Source organism: Eptesicus fuscus, chromosome 10 (assembly GCF_027574615.1).
Source record: "Eptesicus fuscus isolate TK198812 chromosome 10, DD_ASM_mEF_20220401, whole genome shotgun sequence".
In the NCBI taxonomy this organism is placed as follows: domain Eukaryota; kingdom Metazoa; phylum Chordata; class Mammalia; order Chiroptera; family Vespertilionidae; genus Eptesicus; species Eptesicus fuscus.
The window spans coordinates 77347382-77367404 of NC_072482.1; the positions used below are offsets into that span (position 1 = coordinate 77347382).

Consider the following 20023-nt stretch of genomic DNA (forward strand, 5'->3'; position numbering starts at 1 on the left):
ACTGAGTGGCCAGATTATTATGATCTCTGAACGCATAATAATCTGGCCACTCATTGTATATCCTATATAATAAAAGGCTAATATGCAAATTGTCCCCTCGACTAGGAGTTTGACCAGCAGGCAGGCGGGCCAACAGCCCATGTCCCCTCCCCTGGTCAGGCTGGCCGGACCCCACCCATGCACGAACCCACCCATGCACGAATTTATTCACCAGGCCTCTAATATGTATATATATATATATATATATATATATATATATATATACACACACACACACACACACACACTCTGAGTGGCCAGATTATTATGTATTCAGAGATCATAATCATAATAATCTGGCCACTCAGTGTATATAATAAAGAGGTAATATGCAAATTGACCATCACTCCAACACAAGATGGCCGCCCCCATGTGGTCAAAGATGGACAGCACAAGTTGGACAGCAGGGGAGGGCAGTTGGGAGGGACCAGGCCTGCAAGGAAGGGCAATTGGGGGCAATCAGGCCAGCAAGGGAAGGCAGTTAGGGGTGACCAGGCTGGCAGGGAAGGGAGTTAGGGGTGACCTGGCCAGCAGGGGAGGGCAGTTGGGGATGATCAGGCCTGCAGGGGAGGACAGTTAGGGGCAATCCGGCTGGCAGGGGAGGGCAGTTGGGGGGGACCACGCCTGCAGGAGAGGACAGTTAGTGGTGACCAGGCCAGCAGGGGAGGGCAGTTGGGGGTGATCAGGCAGGGTAATTAGGGGCAATTGGGCCAGCAGGGGAGCAGTTAGGCATCGATCAGGCTGGCAGGGGAGTGGTTAGGGGTGATCAGGCCAGCAGGCAGAGGCAGTTAGGGGCAATCAGGAAGGCAGGCAGGCAAGCAGTTGGGAGCCAGCAGTCCTGGATTGTGAGAGGGATGTCCAACTGCCCAGTTTAGGCCCGATCCTACTGGGGATCGGGCCTAAACGGGCAGTCGGACATCCCCCAAGGGGTCCCAGATTGGAGAGGGTGCAAGCTGGGCTGAGCGACAACCCCCCCCCCACCCCCCGTGCACAAATTTTGTGCACCGGGCCTCTAGTGTCTCAATAAAGCTGAGGAAAAAAAATACCAGATCAAATCACAAAGGAAAAGGCAACATACATTGTGTGCTATATTTATAGATAGAAAATACCATGAGGAGATATAGAATAGGTAGGACATGCAGATAAGTCTGGGAAAAGCCAAACAAAGAATGGACCTCCTAAACATACCGCAATAGTGCAGTTGGAAAATACTATAGTGGCCCTGGCCAATGTGGCTTAGTTCATTGAGCATCATCCCATGTCACGGGTTTGATTCCCAGTCAGGGTACATGCCCAGGTTGTGGGCTCCATTCTCAGTAAGGGGCATCCAGGAGGCAGCAGATCAATGTTTCTCTCTCCCCCTTCTTTCCTTTCTCTCTCTCTAAAAATCAATAAAAACATATATTTTTTAAAAACCACCATAGTAGAGCAAGTAGACTTCTCAACTTGATTGAATACACTTTTCTTTGCTCCCTTCTGAAATCCTACTAAAAGGACAGTAATGATAAAGATGTGTAACAGACGACAAGAAACTTTCAGATAAATATATTTGTTTACAATTATAACCTGACTTAGACCAATAAACACCTACAAATAAACATCTATGTTTGAGGAAAGCACAAAGAAGCAGATTCCTACTACAGAACCCCAAGGTAGAACTTGATGTCTCTTTAAGACAAGGGATGTGTATAGGGATGTAAAGAAGAGGGATGTAAAGAAGAGGATAGGTTGAAAGTCTGTAGAACAGGTTAAACAGAACCTTCACTCACAGGAGAGCCTGAACCAAAGGAGTAATCAGACTAAAGGACACCCCAGAGAGCAGGTGCATCATCCTAAAAGCAATGGAATTAAATAAAAATCTATACACTAAATGATAAGATTCCACCCAGTCTCATTGTCCCTATGTAGCCTGCCAATCTTACACCATGGGTCAGATTAAAAGTGCCCCTTTTTGGCCCTAGCCGGTTTGGCTCAGTGGATAGAGTGTAGACCTTTGGACTAAAGGGTCCCAGGTTCAATTCTCGCCAAGGGCATATATCTACATTGCAGGCTTGATCCCCCCCCCCCCCAAGTATGGGGCATGCAGAAGGCAGCCAATCAATGACTCTTTCTCATCATTGATGTTTCTAACTCTCTACCTCTCTCCCTTCCTCTCTGAAATCAATAATATATAAATATAAATTAAATATTATAAATATAAATATAAATATAAATATAAATATAAATATAAATATAAATATAAATATATTATATATATAGTATCGCTTTTGGAAAACAAACCATCCTAAAAGGAAAACTAGATACTGACAAATGGGAGTTCTTGACACATAGTCTGGTTCTCATCCTGATCAACCTATAGCAAAGCCTATCAACTGGCAAGCCCAGCTATGCAGCTTAGTGCCTCATCATTAAAATATGAGCTGATAAAAAATAATAATAATAAAAAAAAATATGAGCTGATAGCCAGGGACCACCAGACATTTTGTGGGGGTGGGGGGCTAGCTCCTCAGAGAGGTGAGTCTTTATAGCATCCACATAGGAGAAACAGAAAGCAATAGAAAAGTATAGACATCACAGAAAGAGCTCTTGGGATTTAGAACTCTGATAGCAGAAATAAAATATTCAGTAAAATCTATAAGATTAAGTTGCTGATGTCTCTCAAAAAGTTGAATTAAAGATGAGAGATGAAAAAAATTAGGGAACATGAAAAAACATTAGATCAGTCCAGAAAGACTAACATCCTAGTAATATTGAAAAAAGAATTATTTTTAAAATTCTAAAGCTAAACCATCAATTAAGCACATAGATAGAATAAGAACCTTCTGAGACACACAAAGTCTCAACAAGTACCTTCTCTTTTTCCTTTCTCAGGAAGCTGCTGAGTGAAATAATCCACCAAAACAAGAAGTAAACCAAGAAATATGAAGATATTTGTGTTAGAGGCAGTGGATTAACTCTCACCATTTATTTCACTCTCCTGGTGGCAGACACCAGAAAGCTAAAAACATTTGTTTATATTCTTTCAAAAAAATCCATCACAGCAAACATTTCTGAATGGCCAAGTTCCTTTGGTTGGCATAAATGGACACACAAAGATGTTGTAAAATGGGAGAACTATTGATTGCTGACTGAGTTAGCCCCACAGACTCCAGAATATTGTGAGTTGATGTTTCCTACCACACATCATTATCATTTTACTCTAACACTTCGTATGCTTAAGTTTTATTTGAAGAAATGCACAATACATAAATGCGTCAATTGATGCATTTTCCATAATGTGAGGGAAATGAAATGGCTATCTTCAATGGTTAAAATTATAAAAATGCTAAGGAAGGACATTGATTATAATTTTCCATGAGACTGTAGCTGTGAAAGTTGGGCTCAAAATGTTTACTATTTTCTCAAAGTGGCATAGCTTTTGGTTTGGGGGAAATAGACTAGGATGGTATTGGCCAGAAAGTACTGAAAAAGGGTTATATGTTCTGTGCTAACTGAAAATCTTACATACCAAACTTGAACTCCTAAATATAATAAGTGCATCAAGACTAAGAAAGACAGGATGTGGCCTCCTTTACAAAGGTAAGATTATGCAACAGGCAGCCCTCTAGGAGGATGGAGAGGAGGTGAGGTCACTTCAATTCTGAGTCTTGGGGTACCCACCAATTCCCCCCCCCCACACACACACACACACATAAACAGCTCCAATTTTGCCATCTTCTCAGAATTCCTTAAAGTTTTTTAAGCCAGGGGATAGAAAGTCAAGAAAACAATAAATAGAACTTAATACTCAGGTAAAATCTGACCTCTCTGAAAGTTCTTCAAGAGAAGTTGATAAGCATATACAGGAAATCTAGATGCTTTCATTTCTAATCTGGCATGGGAATCAAATAAAACTTGAACAGAGAATAAAAAATATTTCTATTGAAGGTATAGACTCTCTTTACCTGTAGACTGAATGTAAAAGCTAAAAGTAATTAAAGATTGGGTAGTTATGATCATGCCTTATGGTAGAATAATAAAACTATATACATTTTCAACTATTTTTCTGGTCATGTAATGTAACTTTTTTTTTTTACAGGGACAATATTTCTTATAGTTAAAAATAAAAACATTTATAATACACAATAATGTCCCTCATTTTTAAAAGGACATTACATAAGCATAATTGGGTCATAACTTATAATATTGGAGCTAACAAGCTTTAGAAACAAAAAAGGCTTTTAAAAAACTTCAATGATATGGGAGATATATACATTTATAGATAAAGAGAGAGAAAGGGAGACATTTTTCAAAGTCTTCTTGATTTTCTTCTCTGAAAAAGCCCTTTGATTTCATATTAAATTTATCAGTATAGTCATGGGAAGTAGAGGGGGATGAAATGGTGATGGAAGGAAACTTGACTTGGGATGGTGAACATACAATACAATATACAGATGATGTATTATAGAATTGTACCCCTGAAACATATATAATGTTACTAACCAAGGTAACCGCAATAAGTTCAATCAAAAAAGGAAAGTTAAAAAAATTTATAAAGTATAGCTTCTAAATAGCAATCATAATCCTTGCTCTTGTTTTCAAATTTTCACGTAGCAACAGAAAAAAACAATTCACATTTTCCAAGTTGGCCCAGAAGCAAGACCCACATACAGTCTGACCAATCTTAATGGCTTTGAAGCATTTGAGAACCAGGATTTCAAATCACAACTATTCCCCCAGAACCCTCCTGAGATAACAACAATTAGGAAAACCCACCCAAACCACAGAAAAACAAAAGCTCCATAAAACTTAAAGGCACAAGCCAATTGGGCCCATGCTCCAAAAAAGTGCTTATTTAAAGTCTGATTTCTCAAACACAGAGCTGATTTACAACATTTTTAGGTGAATCTCAAAACATCCTTGTATGTAATTTTCTTGAGCCACAACATACTAACAGAGTAATTTCTGAATTAGAAAGCAGAAAATTGCTAGAATTCCATCCTGTCACATGTAGGGAGAAATACACAAGCAGTTCCGTGGGATCAGTGAAAGGACAGGAACTTTTGGTAACAAAGAAGCTACTTTTAAAACAATAACAAAAGAGAATTGTACTAAACTCCTAGTCTGAGTCCACTTGAAATCTCTCCGCCCTTGGTTTCCGCCAAAACTCATAGAAATTCAGGAATGCAAGACAGCAGGGGCACGTATTAAAGACATGAACATTCCACACAATCCCTGATACCTGGACTTTTCAAAATAGAGAACCAAATATTAAGACTGGCCTTGAATGTACTGCCCCTCTCAAAAACAGAAACAAATAGATACTATTTTAAGGAATAAATAACTTCATGTTGTTATTTCTTAGTATGTTTCACAGTATGCTGAAGAAAATCACAAGCAACTGAACATTGTGCATATTAAGGAAGTGATGCTGCCCTTGTCGGGGAGAAAGAAACTTTCCTTCACCTCTCTAGGTTCTTTCAGCTGGTCTAGTAATTAAATCTACATGAGACAGATTAACAAGAGAAAATAACCAAATTTAATTGCATCTGTATGGGAACCCCTCATATATGAGAGGCTCAGAGACAGAAAGGGGAAATGAGGTTATATATTGCATTCTGAGCTAAGGATGAGGTAAGGCACCTTGGGGCTTCAGAGGGGAAGGTCATTCACAGGATGTTAAGAGCAGATGTTCAGTAATTAGAAGTTTGCCCTGTTCTATAGATAGGTCATAAAAAGTTCTGGTGATAACTCTTAATATGGACAAGTCCCCTAATTTAAGTTCTTTAAGGGAGAGCTAAAAGTTTCTCATGAGCTTGCAGGGTCTCTCTTGCCTTCACATCAAAATAATTCACATGCCAACCTGGTATATCTCGGGAAGGCCTGTCCTAAACCCCTTCACCATTAACCACACATATGGACTCAGGTAACTGTAAAATATTTGCCCACATTGGGAATCAACATCAGTGCTCTTCTACCACTGACCACAATTAAGCCATTGTCGGCAGCACAGTTGGCGTTCAGAACACACAAAGCTCTAATTAGTAGTGGAAAGCCATGCTTATTTTCTCCAAAAATCTTGAATTGGAATAAGAGTAAATAAATCAGATACAACCAATCACTTCCCTTCCACAAAAGAAGTAGAACATCTGTACCCTTAGCAAGGATAGTAATGGGTTGAGGTTTGTCATCAGAATCCTTGGATTAAAATACTTTTCTCTATAAAAACCGTTTCCTGGTTATTTCTTTACCCTTCTGTTTAAAAGCACTGCTTTGTCTTTAAGTCTTTAAAAATACTGGCTGGGATTAATTCATCCAATGCATTTATTCCTTAAGCATTTACTGGGTCAACTCCAATGTGCTGGGGATATCCTATACAATAAAAGCATAATATGCAAATCTACCGAACAGCGGAACAACCGGTGGAATGACTGGTCACTATGACACACACTGACCACAAGGGGGCAGACACTCAATGCAAGAGCTGCCCCCAACCCACAGGGCCCAGGCCAGCCAAGGCAGGTCCAGCGCCCCCCCCCCACTACCCCCCAATCACCCTGCCAGTCGCCCCGCAGAGGGAGGTGATCAGCAGTGGTGGTGGGGAGCAGGGCTGGCTGGCAAGTGGGCAGCAGTGGTGGGCAGGGACTGGCCAGCAAGCAGCGCCAGGCCGGCTAAGGTGGGTGCCAGCAGGGGGACCCCCGATGGCCCCACAGATCGGCCCTGATCGCCGGCCAGGCCTAGGGACCCTACCTGTGCATGAATTTTGTGCACCAGGCCTCTAGTATTAAATTAAACTATCCCTGCCCTGAAGAATTATTTCAACTGATTTTTGGCAGACTTTGACTTTTGCTTTAATTTAAATGTCTGATTGCTAATGAGGTTCACTTTCTTGTCTCATATCCTTTGCTCACTTATTAACTAAGATACTTATCATTCTCTTGTTTATTGGTAGAAATTTATTAGCTATTCTAGAGCCTACTTATTATTCTGGATCCTCACCTTGTTTCTTATATGCAGTGCAAATATATTGTCCCCTCCATAACCTTGTCTTTTTGTAACACATTAATATAGTCAAATTAATCCATTAATCCATTAATCCAGTACTAGAGTGCTAGATCCTTCAGGGAAGAATCACCTCTTATTCACACTGTATTACTTGTAGTACACAGCAGATAGCAGAGTATCTGTTAAAAAATCAAATAAATACAAAGGTTTTTATAATCTAGTTACCATCCCTTCTAGGTACACCCACCATATACAGGGTGGGGAAAAGTAGGTTTATAGTTGTGAGTATGCAAAACACAGTTTATCCTTGTGTTATTATTATTTGTTAATTATTGCATTATTTTCCATGCAAACAAATATAAACCTAGTTTTGCCCCACCCTGTACTTAGAATACATGAAATGAATAGTGTGCCTCTGTACTTCCTGTTGCTTCTCTTTGAAATCTTTTCTACCTGCCTTACCAATTGGCTACTTGGTCTGTAAACAATTTCTCCAGTCAAAGCACACTGTGTTCCTCTTTTGCACCCACACAGTACCTATAAATACCTTTACACAATACCTGGGGCATTTTCTTACAAAACACAGGCCAGTGAGATCCCTTGGGGATCTCTATCAAAAATCAAAATTTAAGTCTGAAGATACTAGAGAACTACAAATTTTTCCCAACTTGTGTGGATCAAGGGACACAGGAACTCACTGGTTTGGGGATTGTATATGAGCTCCACATGGGCATTCTGGTAGCTTTTCCAAATCCACTGACATATTCCCTGTGATAAAGGAGACAGTGTTCCTTGTTCTTCTGCAGAACCTTGGGCCTCCCATATGGCAAGTTTAGTTTCTTTGTCGCTGTTACTAAAATAAAAACAACAAAATAAAAATGTTTGTGAAATTAGCAAATAGCTTCTTTCTATGCATAATAAATACCATTCTCAGATGACTTATTATGTGCCAGGTACTCTGATAAATATTTTACATCTTTAACCTCTTTTTTGAAAATGTTTTTTATATCTTTAACCTCTTTTTTTTTTTAAGTATTTTACATCTTTAACTCTTTTTTTGAAAATATTTTACATCTTTAACCCCTTTTTTGAAAATGCTTTTATTGATTTTTAGAGAGAGAGGAAGGGAGAGGCATAGAGAGATAGAAACATTGATGAGAGAGAAACATCATTGATTGGCTGCCTCCTGCATGCATGCCCCCTACTTGGGATCCAGTTCACAACCCAGGCATGTGCCCTGACTGGAAATCAAACCAATGACCTTTTGGTTCATGGGTCTACGCTCAACCACTGAGCCACACCAGCTGGGCTTTAATCTCTTTTAATATTTATAACAACCCTATGAGGCGTTATTATTCTATTCTACAGATTACAAAACTAAGATTTAGATATGTAATTTAGCCACGCAGCTAATAGCTCACAGGACACATTTAAAGAGATAAAACCTCAAAATCAAAAGTACAAACTTTATAACAAAGAGGATCCACTTTAGTAATTGTCATAGGAAAGATATTGGAATTGTATAATAGGTATATCCTAATGTATTTATTTTTACTTATTTGTTATTATAATCTAAAATTATATCAATTGTTGATATTTTCAAAACCTATTGGGTATTTGCACTGTGGAATAACACTCAACAGATTATAGGATTATCAAACAACTAGCATACTTCCTGAACTCTTACTGTGTCCCAGGCACTTTTCTAAGGGCACACATATATTAACTCATTTAATCTTCAAAACAACTCTATAAAGTAGATATCTCCATTTTATAATTGATGAAACAGGCCTAGTGAGTTTAATACAAGAACTCTTATAAGATATTAGGTAATAATAACATTGCTCTAGGCCAGGCACTGTTCTAAATTCTTTCCATGGATTAACTCTTTTAATATAACTACATGAGGTGGATACCATTGTTATAGATGAGGAGACGAAGGCACAGGGAGATTATTGATTTGGCCCAGGTTGCTATTGTTTTTATTAGTTCTGGGTTTGTTTGTTTGTTTTTCCTCTTAACATTGGCAATAAAATCTTTATGAACAAAAGTCCCTGTGAGCTTATTTTGAAGAATTCCAAAAAGGTAATATTGTATTTTGTGAAGTCAAAATACCAAAGACTTAACATGTATTCTATTGACTTACCTGCATCTTGATTGAGATTTAGCCTTTGATTCACCCGTTCTACATCAGCATTCTGCAAGATAATGTGGGAGGGGGAAAAGTCAGGCAAGGTAGTAACACATATTTTAGAAGGTGATCAAGATTATTTCTGCAGTAATCACATGAATGCTTTACTACTGAACAAAGAAGCCAGACTAACTTGAATTTAAAGTCCAATTCTGCCACTTACTCAGAAATATAGTACTATTTCTTGGAATACTTGTTGTGGGAGTTTGAATAGCAAAGAGCTTTATAGAGAAGAACTTGGCCTTGCAGTTAGGTAGACCAAGCTTCTGTGACCTTGGACAATTTATCTAACTTCTCTGGCCCTTTATCTTTAAAATGGGGGCTAAAGTGTCTGCTTTGTAATGTTTTATGATTATTACTATTTTAAGTGGCAATTCCATTGAGGTTATCTGAAGTAGTAGGTAAAAAGCCCACACTTGTATTCTGATCTTTGTTGTGTGTTTGCTTTTTATTGAGAAGCTTGACTGGATTGTTGGCCCTTGAAGCCTCTTTTTATTGGTTATTTGTGTATTTATTTACCTATGTGGTGTAACGTTATTTTGAGGATTAGAGAATGTAAAGTCTTTGCTGACTCCTGTCAATAAACTCTTACGTGAGGCAGCAGGTGGTTTATTTAGCTCTACAACCACTTTTTGAACTTGGCCCCTTGACATTCATTTTAGCTTCACAGTCTCCTAATAGCTGGGCTCCCATTCCATTCTGAAATCTGAGCCCCACCCCTGGGCTCTAATTCTCACAGGTAGGCTTGGTCCTTGCATTTTAACCGCCTGTACTGACTCCGAGCAGTTGGGGGGCCCTTCCTTGAACTGGAATCTCCCTTTGCTGAAAGTCTCCTGGGATCCAAAGTTTTGCCCCTGAACTCAGCAAGTCACCCAGCCCACCAAAATGAAATTCCCAGTACTGTTTGTCAGCCAGCCTCCAAGGACTGCCTGAGGGACAGCTTTCACTGTAACCTCCCGTTTTGAATGCTAGGCTTTTGGCTGAGTAGACTCCATAGCACCTACCCCAGCTCACAATCCCTGCACCCGCCCTGCTATTTCTGCTCTAAATAACCATCCAGGACCATGTGATTCTCACAATGTAAGAAGAGAGGTGGTTTAGGAGGGAAATCAAGAGAGCTTCAAGATTCTACTGTTTTAAATGGTTAGGGACAGTTAGTTCACAAGAGAATTCACAATTTCCAAATAGTGCTTTTCCAGTTTACAAAGCAAATTCACGTACTTAATATTGCGGTGTATCTCTCATTTCCAGATGAACCCACGTAGATTTATCTAGTAAATATCCAGGCTAGAACACAAACCTGGTTGACAGCTCCCCTGCTCATAGATTAGCTTGCCCCCTTTACATTCTTACAGATACTTAAGTTACTTACGCTTGGTAGTGCTGCGCATGAACAATCTAGAGTATCTGTGGGCAGTGAAACAGTAAAGCCACAAACTGACAACCTGGACACTTCTTCTGCATGGGATGGCTCATAAAAAGGCACCTTCAGAAGGTGGTTTAAACTGCCGTGGGTACCGTTGTTTGGTGCTGGTTGAATGTGTAGAAGGTCTGTTTTAAAAAACAAGTTCAAAGTAGATTTAAGTTGGAAGGCAATAACATCTGTGTGGGAGACGGAAGAACACAAACACCCACTGTTGGCTTCCTTTAATAAATTCTGCTGTGGTGCAGTCGCAAGCTGCATATGCCATTCGGTTTCCTGACTTTCTTCCCCCAGAATTTCCGTCGCCTAGTCTTTCTATCAAGAGAATAGGAATGGCTGAAACCGGTTTGGCTCAGTGGATAGAGCAGCGGCCTGTGGACTGGATGGTCCCAGGTTCGATTCCGGTCAGGGGCATGTACCTTGGTTGCAGGCACATCCCCAGTTGGGGGTGTGCAAGAGGCAGCTGATCGATGTTTCTCTCTCATCGATGTTTCTAACTCTCTATCCCTCTTTCTTCCTCTATGTAAAAAATCAATAAAATATATTAAAAAAAAAAAAAAGAGAGAGAGAGAGAGAGAATAGGAATGGTTACTGTGGATGGGCTGCGGGAACTTTCCGGAATGTTTCCGTTTCTCCAAAGAAAAGCATCACTGCTACAAGGATCACTTTGTTCCTTAAGCATATCCTGGTTTTCTAGCACAAAAATCTATACTTTGGGCAAAACAAGTTTAAAGAAGGTAAATAATCTTACTTCTAGTATACTTACTTAATTATGTGAAAATTCTCTAAGGACAGGTATTTTATTTGAAAGTTAAACTAATGAATTTTGCTTAATATTTGGAGAACTTCCTCTAATTTTTCCCTATACAAGCAAAATACACAAATATTTTTACAAACATCGCTTTAAAGTGGCTCCTGCTGAGACGACCAGACAAATCTCTCCCAGAGCTGGGAGCCCACCTGGTGCCCAGGACGCTCCCCACGCAGGGCCAGCAGCCCTGACCGCACCCTCAGCATGGGACCCAAAATTTAAAGCATTAAGGCAATGACACATTACTTTAAAATGGATATGTTTTGGTTTCTAAGTCAGATTCAATTACCATAGGCCTTGGTAAGATTAAGAATGTCATGGTGTCACCCAGTCGGCGTGGCTCAGTGGTTGAGCATCTACCGATGAACCAGGAGGTCATGGTTTGATTCCCAGTCAGTGCACATGCCCCAGTCCCAGCTTCCGTCCCAATTGTGGGGCGTGTGGGCAGCCAATCAATGATTCTCTCTCATCATTGATGTTTCTATTTCTCTCTCTCTCTCCCCTCCTCTCTGAAATCAATAAAAGTATGTATTTTGTTTTAAAAAAAAGAATGGCATTGTGAGCATATTTATTTCTGACTTCTTAAAGCTAACTTATTTATTGCCTTGCCTACATAAATATTTTGTTCATACAATGATCTGAGGTGAGCATGTAATCAGGAATGTAGGTTAGATTCCCTAAAACTAATTCTAAGTGTCTATCCAAATAGGACTTTCTTACCTTCCTTTTATGTCAGAAACATTCTCTCTGTAATTATAAGAGAACTAGAGTTCCCGTTGCAGGAAAAATCCTGCAATAGGATTTCCTGCTGCACTCTACCCTGCCTCCGTTCCTCCCTTGTCGCCCCCCCCCCCCCCGCCTTCTCCTCCAGCCCGCCTGTGTTTCCCTTCGCCCCCAGCCCCGCCTCCGCTCCGCCCTTGTCGCCCGCCCCGCCTTCTCCGCCAGCCTGCCTGCGTTTCTCTTCGCCCCCGGCCCTGACTTCGCTCCTCCCTTCTCCTCCCCCCCCCTGCCCCCCAGCTTGCTTGCTTCTTCGAAGCTTTACTCCCTTCTGCAGCTCTTGGCTTCTTTCGACGCTGTCTTGATATGCAAATTAGCCGCCATATTTGTTGGGGTAATTTGCATACTCGTCCTGATTGGTTGGTGGGCGTGGCTTGGTTGGTGGGCGTGGTTTAGGTGTAGCAAAGGTGTGGTCAATTTGCATATTTGTCTATTATTAGATTAGATACTTATGTCTCTAAGTGTATTTTTCCTGCTTTGAAAAGTTGAAAGTCATTTTATTCATTTAAGTTTTATTCAATTTTCATCTAGTGCCTAACTAACAGAAAAGCTGGTCTGAGATCTAATGTTTAGCATTACAAGAAATAAAACAAAAGAATTCACTTATAGGATGAATAATTCTGAATAATAAATAATTCTTTCTCATTTTTCCTCCTTTCTTTCTACAGAGTGCACAGCCTCGACCTCTGGGATTCAATTTAGCACCAATTTCAAAATACATTTTAAATTATAGCCACATTTTTCTGTTGAATTTATGTAGATGTACTTACCACACATTAGGTTATAGACTTCAATATTGTCAAATGGTTCAACTTCAATCTTCTCTTTAAAACTGGGTCCATGTGCCAAAAAGATAGCCTAGGTGGTAATAATTCTATTATTACTAGATGCAATTTAAACTCAAAAACAGATGTTGGAAGTGACAAAATTGTCTTTTTGTGACGGCTCTCCTGCTTGTATTAACACCTCCATAAGGGTTTCTTTTCAGATTTAAAAATTACTTTTTTTATCATTTCCATCTGGAAGTTGCACCAACCCCAATAAAATATAATCCATACTGTGTAAACTTTTTCTGAAGCTACCTGCTTCCACAGCACTTCATATGTCAACAGACCAGTATGATATAAGCAACACTGGACAACCAAAGCCAGCCCAATTCTACAACATCTGGACAATATAAATTAGAAATGCATGATATGCCATTAGATACTCTTTTCATATTCCTTTCCTATCATCGCTCAAATATGTTAATACTTGACAAAAATGTTGAAGTTTCTGAGGATTACATTTTTGCACAACTTGTACTAACCCACTGATTTCTCAAATATCTATCCCTTTTATTTTTAGGGTGAAATCATCTATTTTTTTTATTTAAGTAATGTTAACTTCATTATTTATAACAGACATAATTGCTTTAGATTGAAAGTAACTAAAAGAAAAGTATCAAGCATACATGAACACTTCTTTTCTGATCACAGGAATATATATAATTTTCTAAGATAATCAGCAAAGAATTGGAAATATAGATTTTTCTTGAAGTAATTAACTTATTTATCAAATGGTGCCCTAATTAATAGAGAAGCACTCTGTCTCCAGAGGTTTTAAAAAAATATTTACCAAAACCTATAACTCATCATGACAATGTGAAGAGGCAGTAGATTCATAAAGAGCCTAACACATTTTTCTCTATTTGGAAAGGAGTGTAGGAGTGTGTGTGTGTGTGTGTGTGTGTGTGTGTGTGTGAGAGATATGGATGTGATGTGTGTATTACAAATGGAACTAGATAAGACAATCAGTTCACACACACATCATCAAGTTTTACCTGTGGGGGAATACTGGCTACACTTACTCCTGGACTCCTCTGAGTGGTTTCTTTCCTGGGCTTCTAGAACTCCACATGCTCCTGGTTGTCTTCCTTCCTCACTGGTTCTACTTCTAGGTCTCTTTGCTAGTAATTCTTTTTCTCCCAAGCTCTTCAAGTAAAAGTGCATAGGGTTCAGTTCTTGGTCCTTCTCTCTGCCTACACTTAATCTCTGATGATCTTATCTAGTCACATTTCTATTAAATAGTTTATATATCTAGAATTCACATTTTCATCTCCGAATAGACTTTCTCTTTCATTGCCCACATAATATCTCCACTTAGATGTCTAATGCATATTTTGAACTTAACATGTCCACCTGAACTCTCACCTCTTCTCCTCCAATCAGTTGCAGCCACGGTCTAATAGCCTTGTAATAGTCTACAAAGGTTCTCACGCCCCCAACAATCAAACACAGTCCCAACTAACCGCCTTTGCACTGCACTTTCCTCTGCCTGGGACACTTATCTCCTAAAAGCTTATTTATTTATTTCACCTTTTTAAAGTCTCTGTTCAAATGTCAACTCAATAAATCTTATCCTCTCCACCTTATTTGCAGCTGCATATTGCCCCCATGGCATCATGAAACACCCCAATTTTCACCTACTCTGCTTTATATTTTCTTTATTTCCAGTAGCACTTATCCCCTAACATACCAAACAATATATTCCTTTAATACACCAATTATCTATATCCCCCTGTTACAAAGAAAGCTTCATGAGGGCAGGGATCTTCATCTGTTTTGTTTATAGATGTAGTCAGGAGTCCTGAACATTGACAAAAAAAACAAAAAAACAAAAACAAACAAACAAACAAAACAAAACAAAAAAAAAACAGCAAGTTACCTCCATAGCCTTAAATTTATTGTCAAAACCATGAGTGCCTCCTCCACAGGATGAACTTGATTTACTCCTATAAAGAAATAATATTATAACACTCTGATCAATCTGTCGATATAAGATCTTATTGCAAACGTGGCTTTAGTAGATTTTTATGTAGCTTCTGCTTTTATCTAAGTATTTTTTCTGTCAACAACAGCATAAGTATAGTTATTTTTATGCTCAAATTCATAACCACAGAGGAACAAACGGAATGGTAGAAGAGAAGGAAGGAGAATTCCAGGGTCTACAAAGAGAAGTCAAAAGCCTTTGACTCTTTGACATTGACAAAGGATAATAAAATAGGGTTAGAGTAAAAATAAGAATTTGTCTTCATACTTACCTGTACATTTACACATTAATTCTTGTGTTATTAAGAATAGTTTGATTAATATGTTACTTTGTTTTAGAAATAAATTTTTGGAACTGGAAAATAACATCTTTTTTTTTTTTAATCCTCACCCGAGGATATTTTTTCATAAATTGTTAGAGGGAGTGGACAAGAGAAGGAAAGACAGAGAAATATTGATGTGAGAGAAACACATCGATTGGTTGCCTCCTGCACGTGCCCCAAGCAGGGCCTGGGCCAGGGAGGAGCCTGAAATGGAGGTACATGCCCTTGACCGGAATTGAACCCAAGACGGTCTGTAGGCTGACGCTCTATCCACTGAGCAAAACCTGGAAAAAAATAGGGCTGGAAAAAAATATTGATTCCTATTTTATGGCAGAGATGTTTAGGAAAATAAGATAAAAGCAAAGAATACTCGTAAAGAATACTCAAGGCAAGTAAATTATAACACTTGGTAAGGACAAGCCAGTATATTTTGTAAATTCAGAGTTTATTTTTAACTTTTGGGATTTTCTTCCATAAACTATCGCTCTATTACTTGAATGACTTTTCAAATTCAATTTGTTTCTTTGCCTAATTTTTTATGTTTTAATCTTTGAATTGAGCAGTATCAGTAATTTTATATGTAGTTAGTTTTTATATTGAAAATGATATAGCAATCAATGAACTTCGATTTTTTTAAAGCAACAATTTTATACTGGTTCAAATTAGAACTCTAAAGGGGAGTGAAAGACATACTTAAAAGATTTATCTCATAGGCCTAGCCGGTTTGGCTCAGTGGATAGAGTGTCAGTCTGCAGACTGAAGGGTCCTGGGTTCGATTCCGGTCAAGGGCACATGCCCGGATTCCAGGCTCGGTCCCCAGTGGTTCTCTCTCATCATTGATGTTTCTGTCTCTTTCTCCCTCTTCCTTCCTCTCTGAAATCAATAAAAATATATTAAAAATATATATATTCCTCTAATTTGCTTTTCCACTCCCCACCTCCCATTCTCCAGACAAACACACACACACACACACAATGTTTTTGTTTGGTTTTAAATTGTAGAATCAGCTGAGAGCAGGACTTTAATTTGTATCTTTAAAAAATCAACTTCTAAAAAAGTCTTAAGTGACTCTCACTCAGCTAAAATAAAAGTAAGTCATAAGATAAAAAAATAAATCACAACACTGAGCAGGCCACACTCAATTCTACCCGATAGATGAAAGAAAGAAGAGGTTAAGTACTACCAGGAATGGGAGGCAAGAGGAGCCTTATTGATAAGGGGTTTACATTTGATTACCCTAAAGTGCCATGTCGTGTCCTTACCTTAGTTAATTCCAATAAAATTGTTGGCCTAAGGTAAAAGCTGTTTAAAAACTATTTTTATCCTTACTGCATAGACATTTGGTTCCCCAAGACTATTGACTAGTAATAATTAAGGTTTTAATTCTCTGTGGGAAGCTAGATTATTCATTAGTGAAAGAAAGAAAAGGTCTTTTGAACCAAGTCATTGGTAACATTTTCTAAAAGTGATCTTTTATCTATTTTCAGAAAAATCTGTATAGAGTAATCTTAATATTACTCTTAACCGAACTCAATTAGAAAACTTTAGTAAGTATTGCAAATCTTAAATATATTTTATTGATTTTTTACAGAGAGGAAGAGAGAGGGACAGAGAGTTAGAAACATCGATGAAAGAGAAACATCGATCAGCTGCCTTTTGCACACCCCCTACTGGGGATGTGCCCACAACCAAGGTACATGCCCTTAACCGGAATCGAACCCGGGACCCTTGAGTCCGCAGGCTGATGCTCTATCCACTGAGCCAAACCGGTTTCGGCAGTATTGCAAATCTTTATTTGGAACCAAAATATAAAAAATATTATTTGAGCCGAGTCAGCATGACTCAGTGGTTGAACATTGTCCTATGGACCAGGAGGTCATGGATCAATTCCCAGTCAGGGCACATGCCCAGGTTGTGGGCTCAATCTCCACTGTGGGATGTACAGGAGGCAGCCAATCAATGATTCTCTCCCATCATTGATGTTTCTCTCTCTCCTCCCTCTCCCTTCCTCTCTGAAATCTATAAAAATATATATATTTTTAAAATATTGCTTAAAAAGCGCCATTTCCAATTGCAAGTGAAAACTTTAGAAACTTGTTCTTCTAACTATTCTGCTTATGTTTCCAACCATTAATTTGGCTCTGGAAATGACATCTGGGAAGATGGAAGCTATCATTTGGAAAAGATGAGTTGATTTTATGTGTCATAATTTAGCTCAACTTCCAAGTACTATCTAAAATCTTTTGGAACAAATTCTACTTAATCTCCTTCATGTCTAATTAATAAAGTTGAGATCAAGGCCAGGTCTCCACCACAGCTGGGTAATGACACAAACGGGAAACGAGCAAGACTTCTTTCACGATACCCAGTTGCCAAGTCCTATCTCTCCCCGTTGTATCTTCCACATTTTCCCTTTCACTTCAACTGCCACCCTGCTAAGCTAGGTCCTCATTAACTCTGATCTGAACAAATTTCCTAATTGGTGATGTGACTCAGAACTTCAGAATCTTCCTATAAACACACACACACACACACACACACACACACACACACACACACCTAATCCTATTTAATGCTATTTATCACTGCTGCCAATGGAATTTGTTTTAATGAGCGAAAATGTGGGACAGAATATGATGAACTTGTATTACCTAGTAAGTGGTGAGTTCACTATAATTACTTTCCTGATAATGCGTTACCATTGCTGCCCCACAGCCTGTCTTGGGGCTGTTATACACTGAAGCACGGATCCCTGCACCTCTTCCCAACTGGTCTCCCTGCCACTCCCTTGACCATCCTCCTCCCTAGGGCGGCTGCAGTGAGCTCTCTGAAATGTGAGTCCCACTATATTCGCCTCCGGCCACCTGGTATTTACCAGTGGTCTCTCTCTTCCGGGTCAAAGTCACACTCCTTTAGTCATGACAGATCAGGTCCTTCACGCAGAAGGCAGCTTCATTCCACCACGTGCTCTAGCGACACAGGACTGCTTGCAACTGCTGGAGTCTAGTTCTTTCTGCCATTTCTCGCCCCCTGGGCTGCTGCTGAGCGTTTAGAGAAGGAAGCACCTCTGAGGAGACAAGGCCTGGCAGTGCTCAGAGCTTGGCAAGCAGACGGTGCCTCCCAGCAAAGGGAAATATTTCTTTCCTCCTCCAGCTCCAGCCCATGTCAGGGCTTGGTGAGCTGCTTGCACCCATCTCCTTGGCTGAGTGCCTCTTGCAATGCACAGACTGCAGCTCTGCACAGGGTGGAACCGCTGTGTGTGGCAACGTTCAGCCCAACTCACTCCGAATCTTCGAAACACAGAGCAGGCATCACGCTTCCAGGAAGCATTCTCTGACTCTCTGGCCACACCTGTGCCGTGGACTTGATCCTGAAGCAGCAGCTGTTACACCTGATTACAGCTGTTGTCTCCCTCCCCACCGGGGCGAAGATCTTCAGTGTGGGAACTGTGTCTATTTCCATTTCTTAGAAAGGTGCCTGGGACAGATTTGTCAGCTTCTAATAAATATAAGGCTTATTTCCAACAAATATTCCCAATAAACAGTTACTATTCCTGTTTCTCCAAAAGGGTGCTTTCACAACACTTCAACTATAGTTTCAAATAATTGGGTTTCCCCAAATTAATAAAACATAACACATTTTGGGTAAAATAAGAATGATGATGAGGAGGAGGATGAAGAAACTAGATTACACTAAAATGATAAGATTTGCAATAACTTTGAAATGGGAGTCTAATCTAGTAACCAAATTTTGAACACTGTAACTAAAGATGCGTGCTTTAACTTAGAAAACAGGTATCCGGAGACTCGGGTGTTAAGCATTGGGAACAGACTGACCCCCAGGACTTCTTCAGATGAGACTCCCGGGTTGTTCTGGTTTGGGCCGTACTCAGCATTTTTTATAATGTAAGTTAGTTTAATAGCAAGAGAATAATAAAACCAGGCTCATCTTGGGCTACAGGTGAGAAAAACGAAGTCCTGGGATATTAATTTGCCCAAGTTCTCACAAGAAGCTAGGTGCAGAGCCTAGCCTGGTCTTGAACTCTCCTGCTGCTGTTTTTATTTTACATCACGCTGCTAGCTATTAAATGCACAAAGCTCATCATTTGAGACTGGGTATTTGTGCATGAAACCCAGCGGTATTCTGTTGGCTGGACTCTCCTTCTATAACCCATAGGCCATGCTGTGGGATGGATGGGCCCTTTCTCCACTGAGCCAAACCGGTTTCGGCTTTTTTTTTTTAAATATATTTTATTGATTTTTTTACAGAGAGGAAGAGATAGGGATAGAGAGTTAGAAACATCAATCAGCTGCCTCTTGCCCACCCCCTACTGGGGATGTGCCCGCAACCAAGGTACATGCCCTTGACCGGAATCGAACCTGGGACCCTTGAGTCCACAGGCCGACACTCTATCCACTGAGCCAAACCGGTTTCGGCTGATGGGCCCTTTCTCATTTGGTCTCCTAACTTCTTTGATCTCATACTCCTAACAATAACAATTGGGAGAACTTACCCACATTTGGACATATATTTATTTATATTTTACATACATACAATACTAATAATCTTATATTTAATATTAGTAAAGCTTAGTTTTTGTTCACATATTTTATCCTTCTGTTAGACTCTAAAATTTAGAGAATGCTGTTCTGAGCCACGGTACAG

The 20023-nt window shown here is 39.6% G+C and overlaps 1 protein-coding gene across 1 annotated transcript in view; it reads right to left on the reverse strand.

Moving 5' to 3' along the window:
* The window catches only part of ENPP3 (ectonucleotide pyrophosphatase/phosphodiesterase 3), an 82408-nt gene that overhangs the window by 13519 nt on the left and 48866 nt on the right, over window positions 1–20023 (reverse strand). Inside the window, exons 17-21 of the mRNA XM_028142094.2 lie at window positions 14932–14998; window positions 12996–13083; window positions 10587–10765; window positions 9170–9221; window positions 7722–7876 (exon numbers count right to left, since the gene is read on the reverse strand). Coding sequence (XP_027997895.2) covers window positions 7722–7876; window positions 9170–9221; window positions 10587–10765; window positions 12996–13083; window positions 14932–14998 — 541 coding nt within the window. The remainder of the gene's footprint in view (window positions 1–7721; window positions 7877–9169; window positions 9222–10586; window positions 10766–12995; window positions 13084–14931; window positions 14999–20023) is intronic.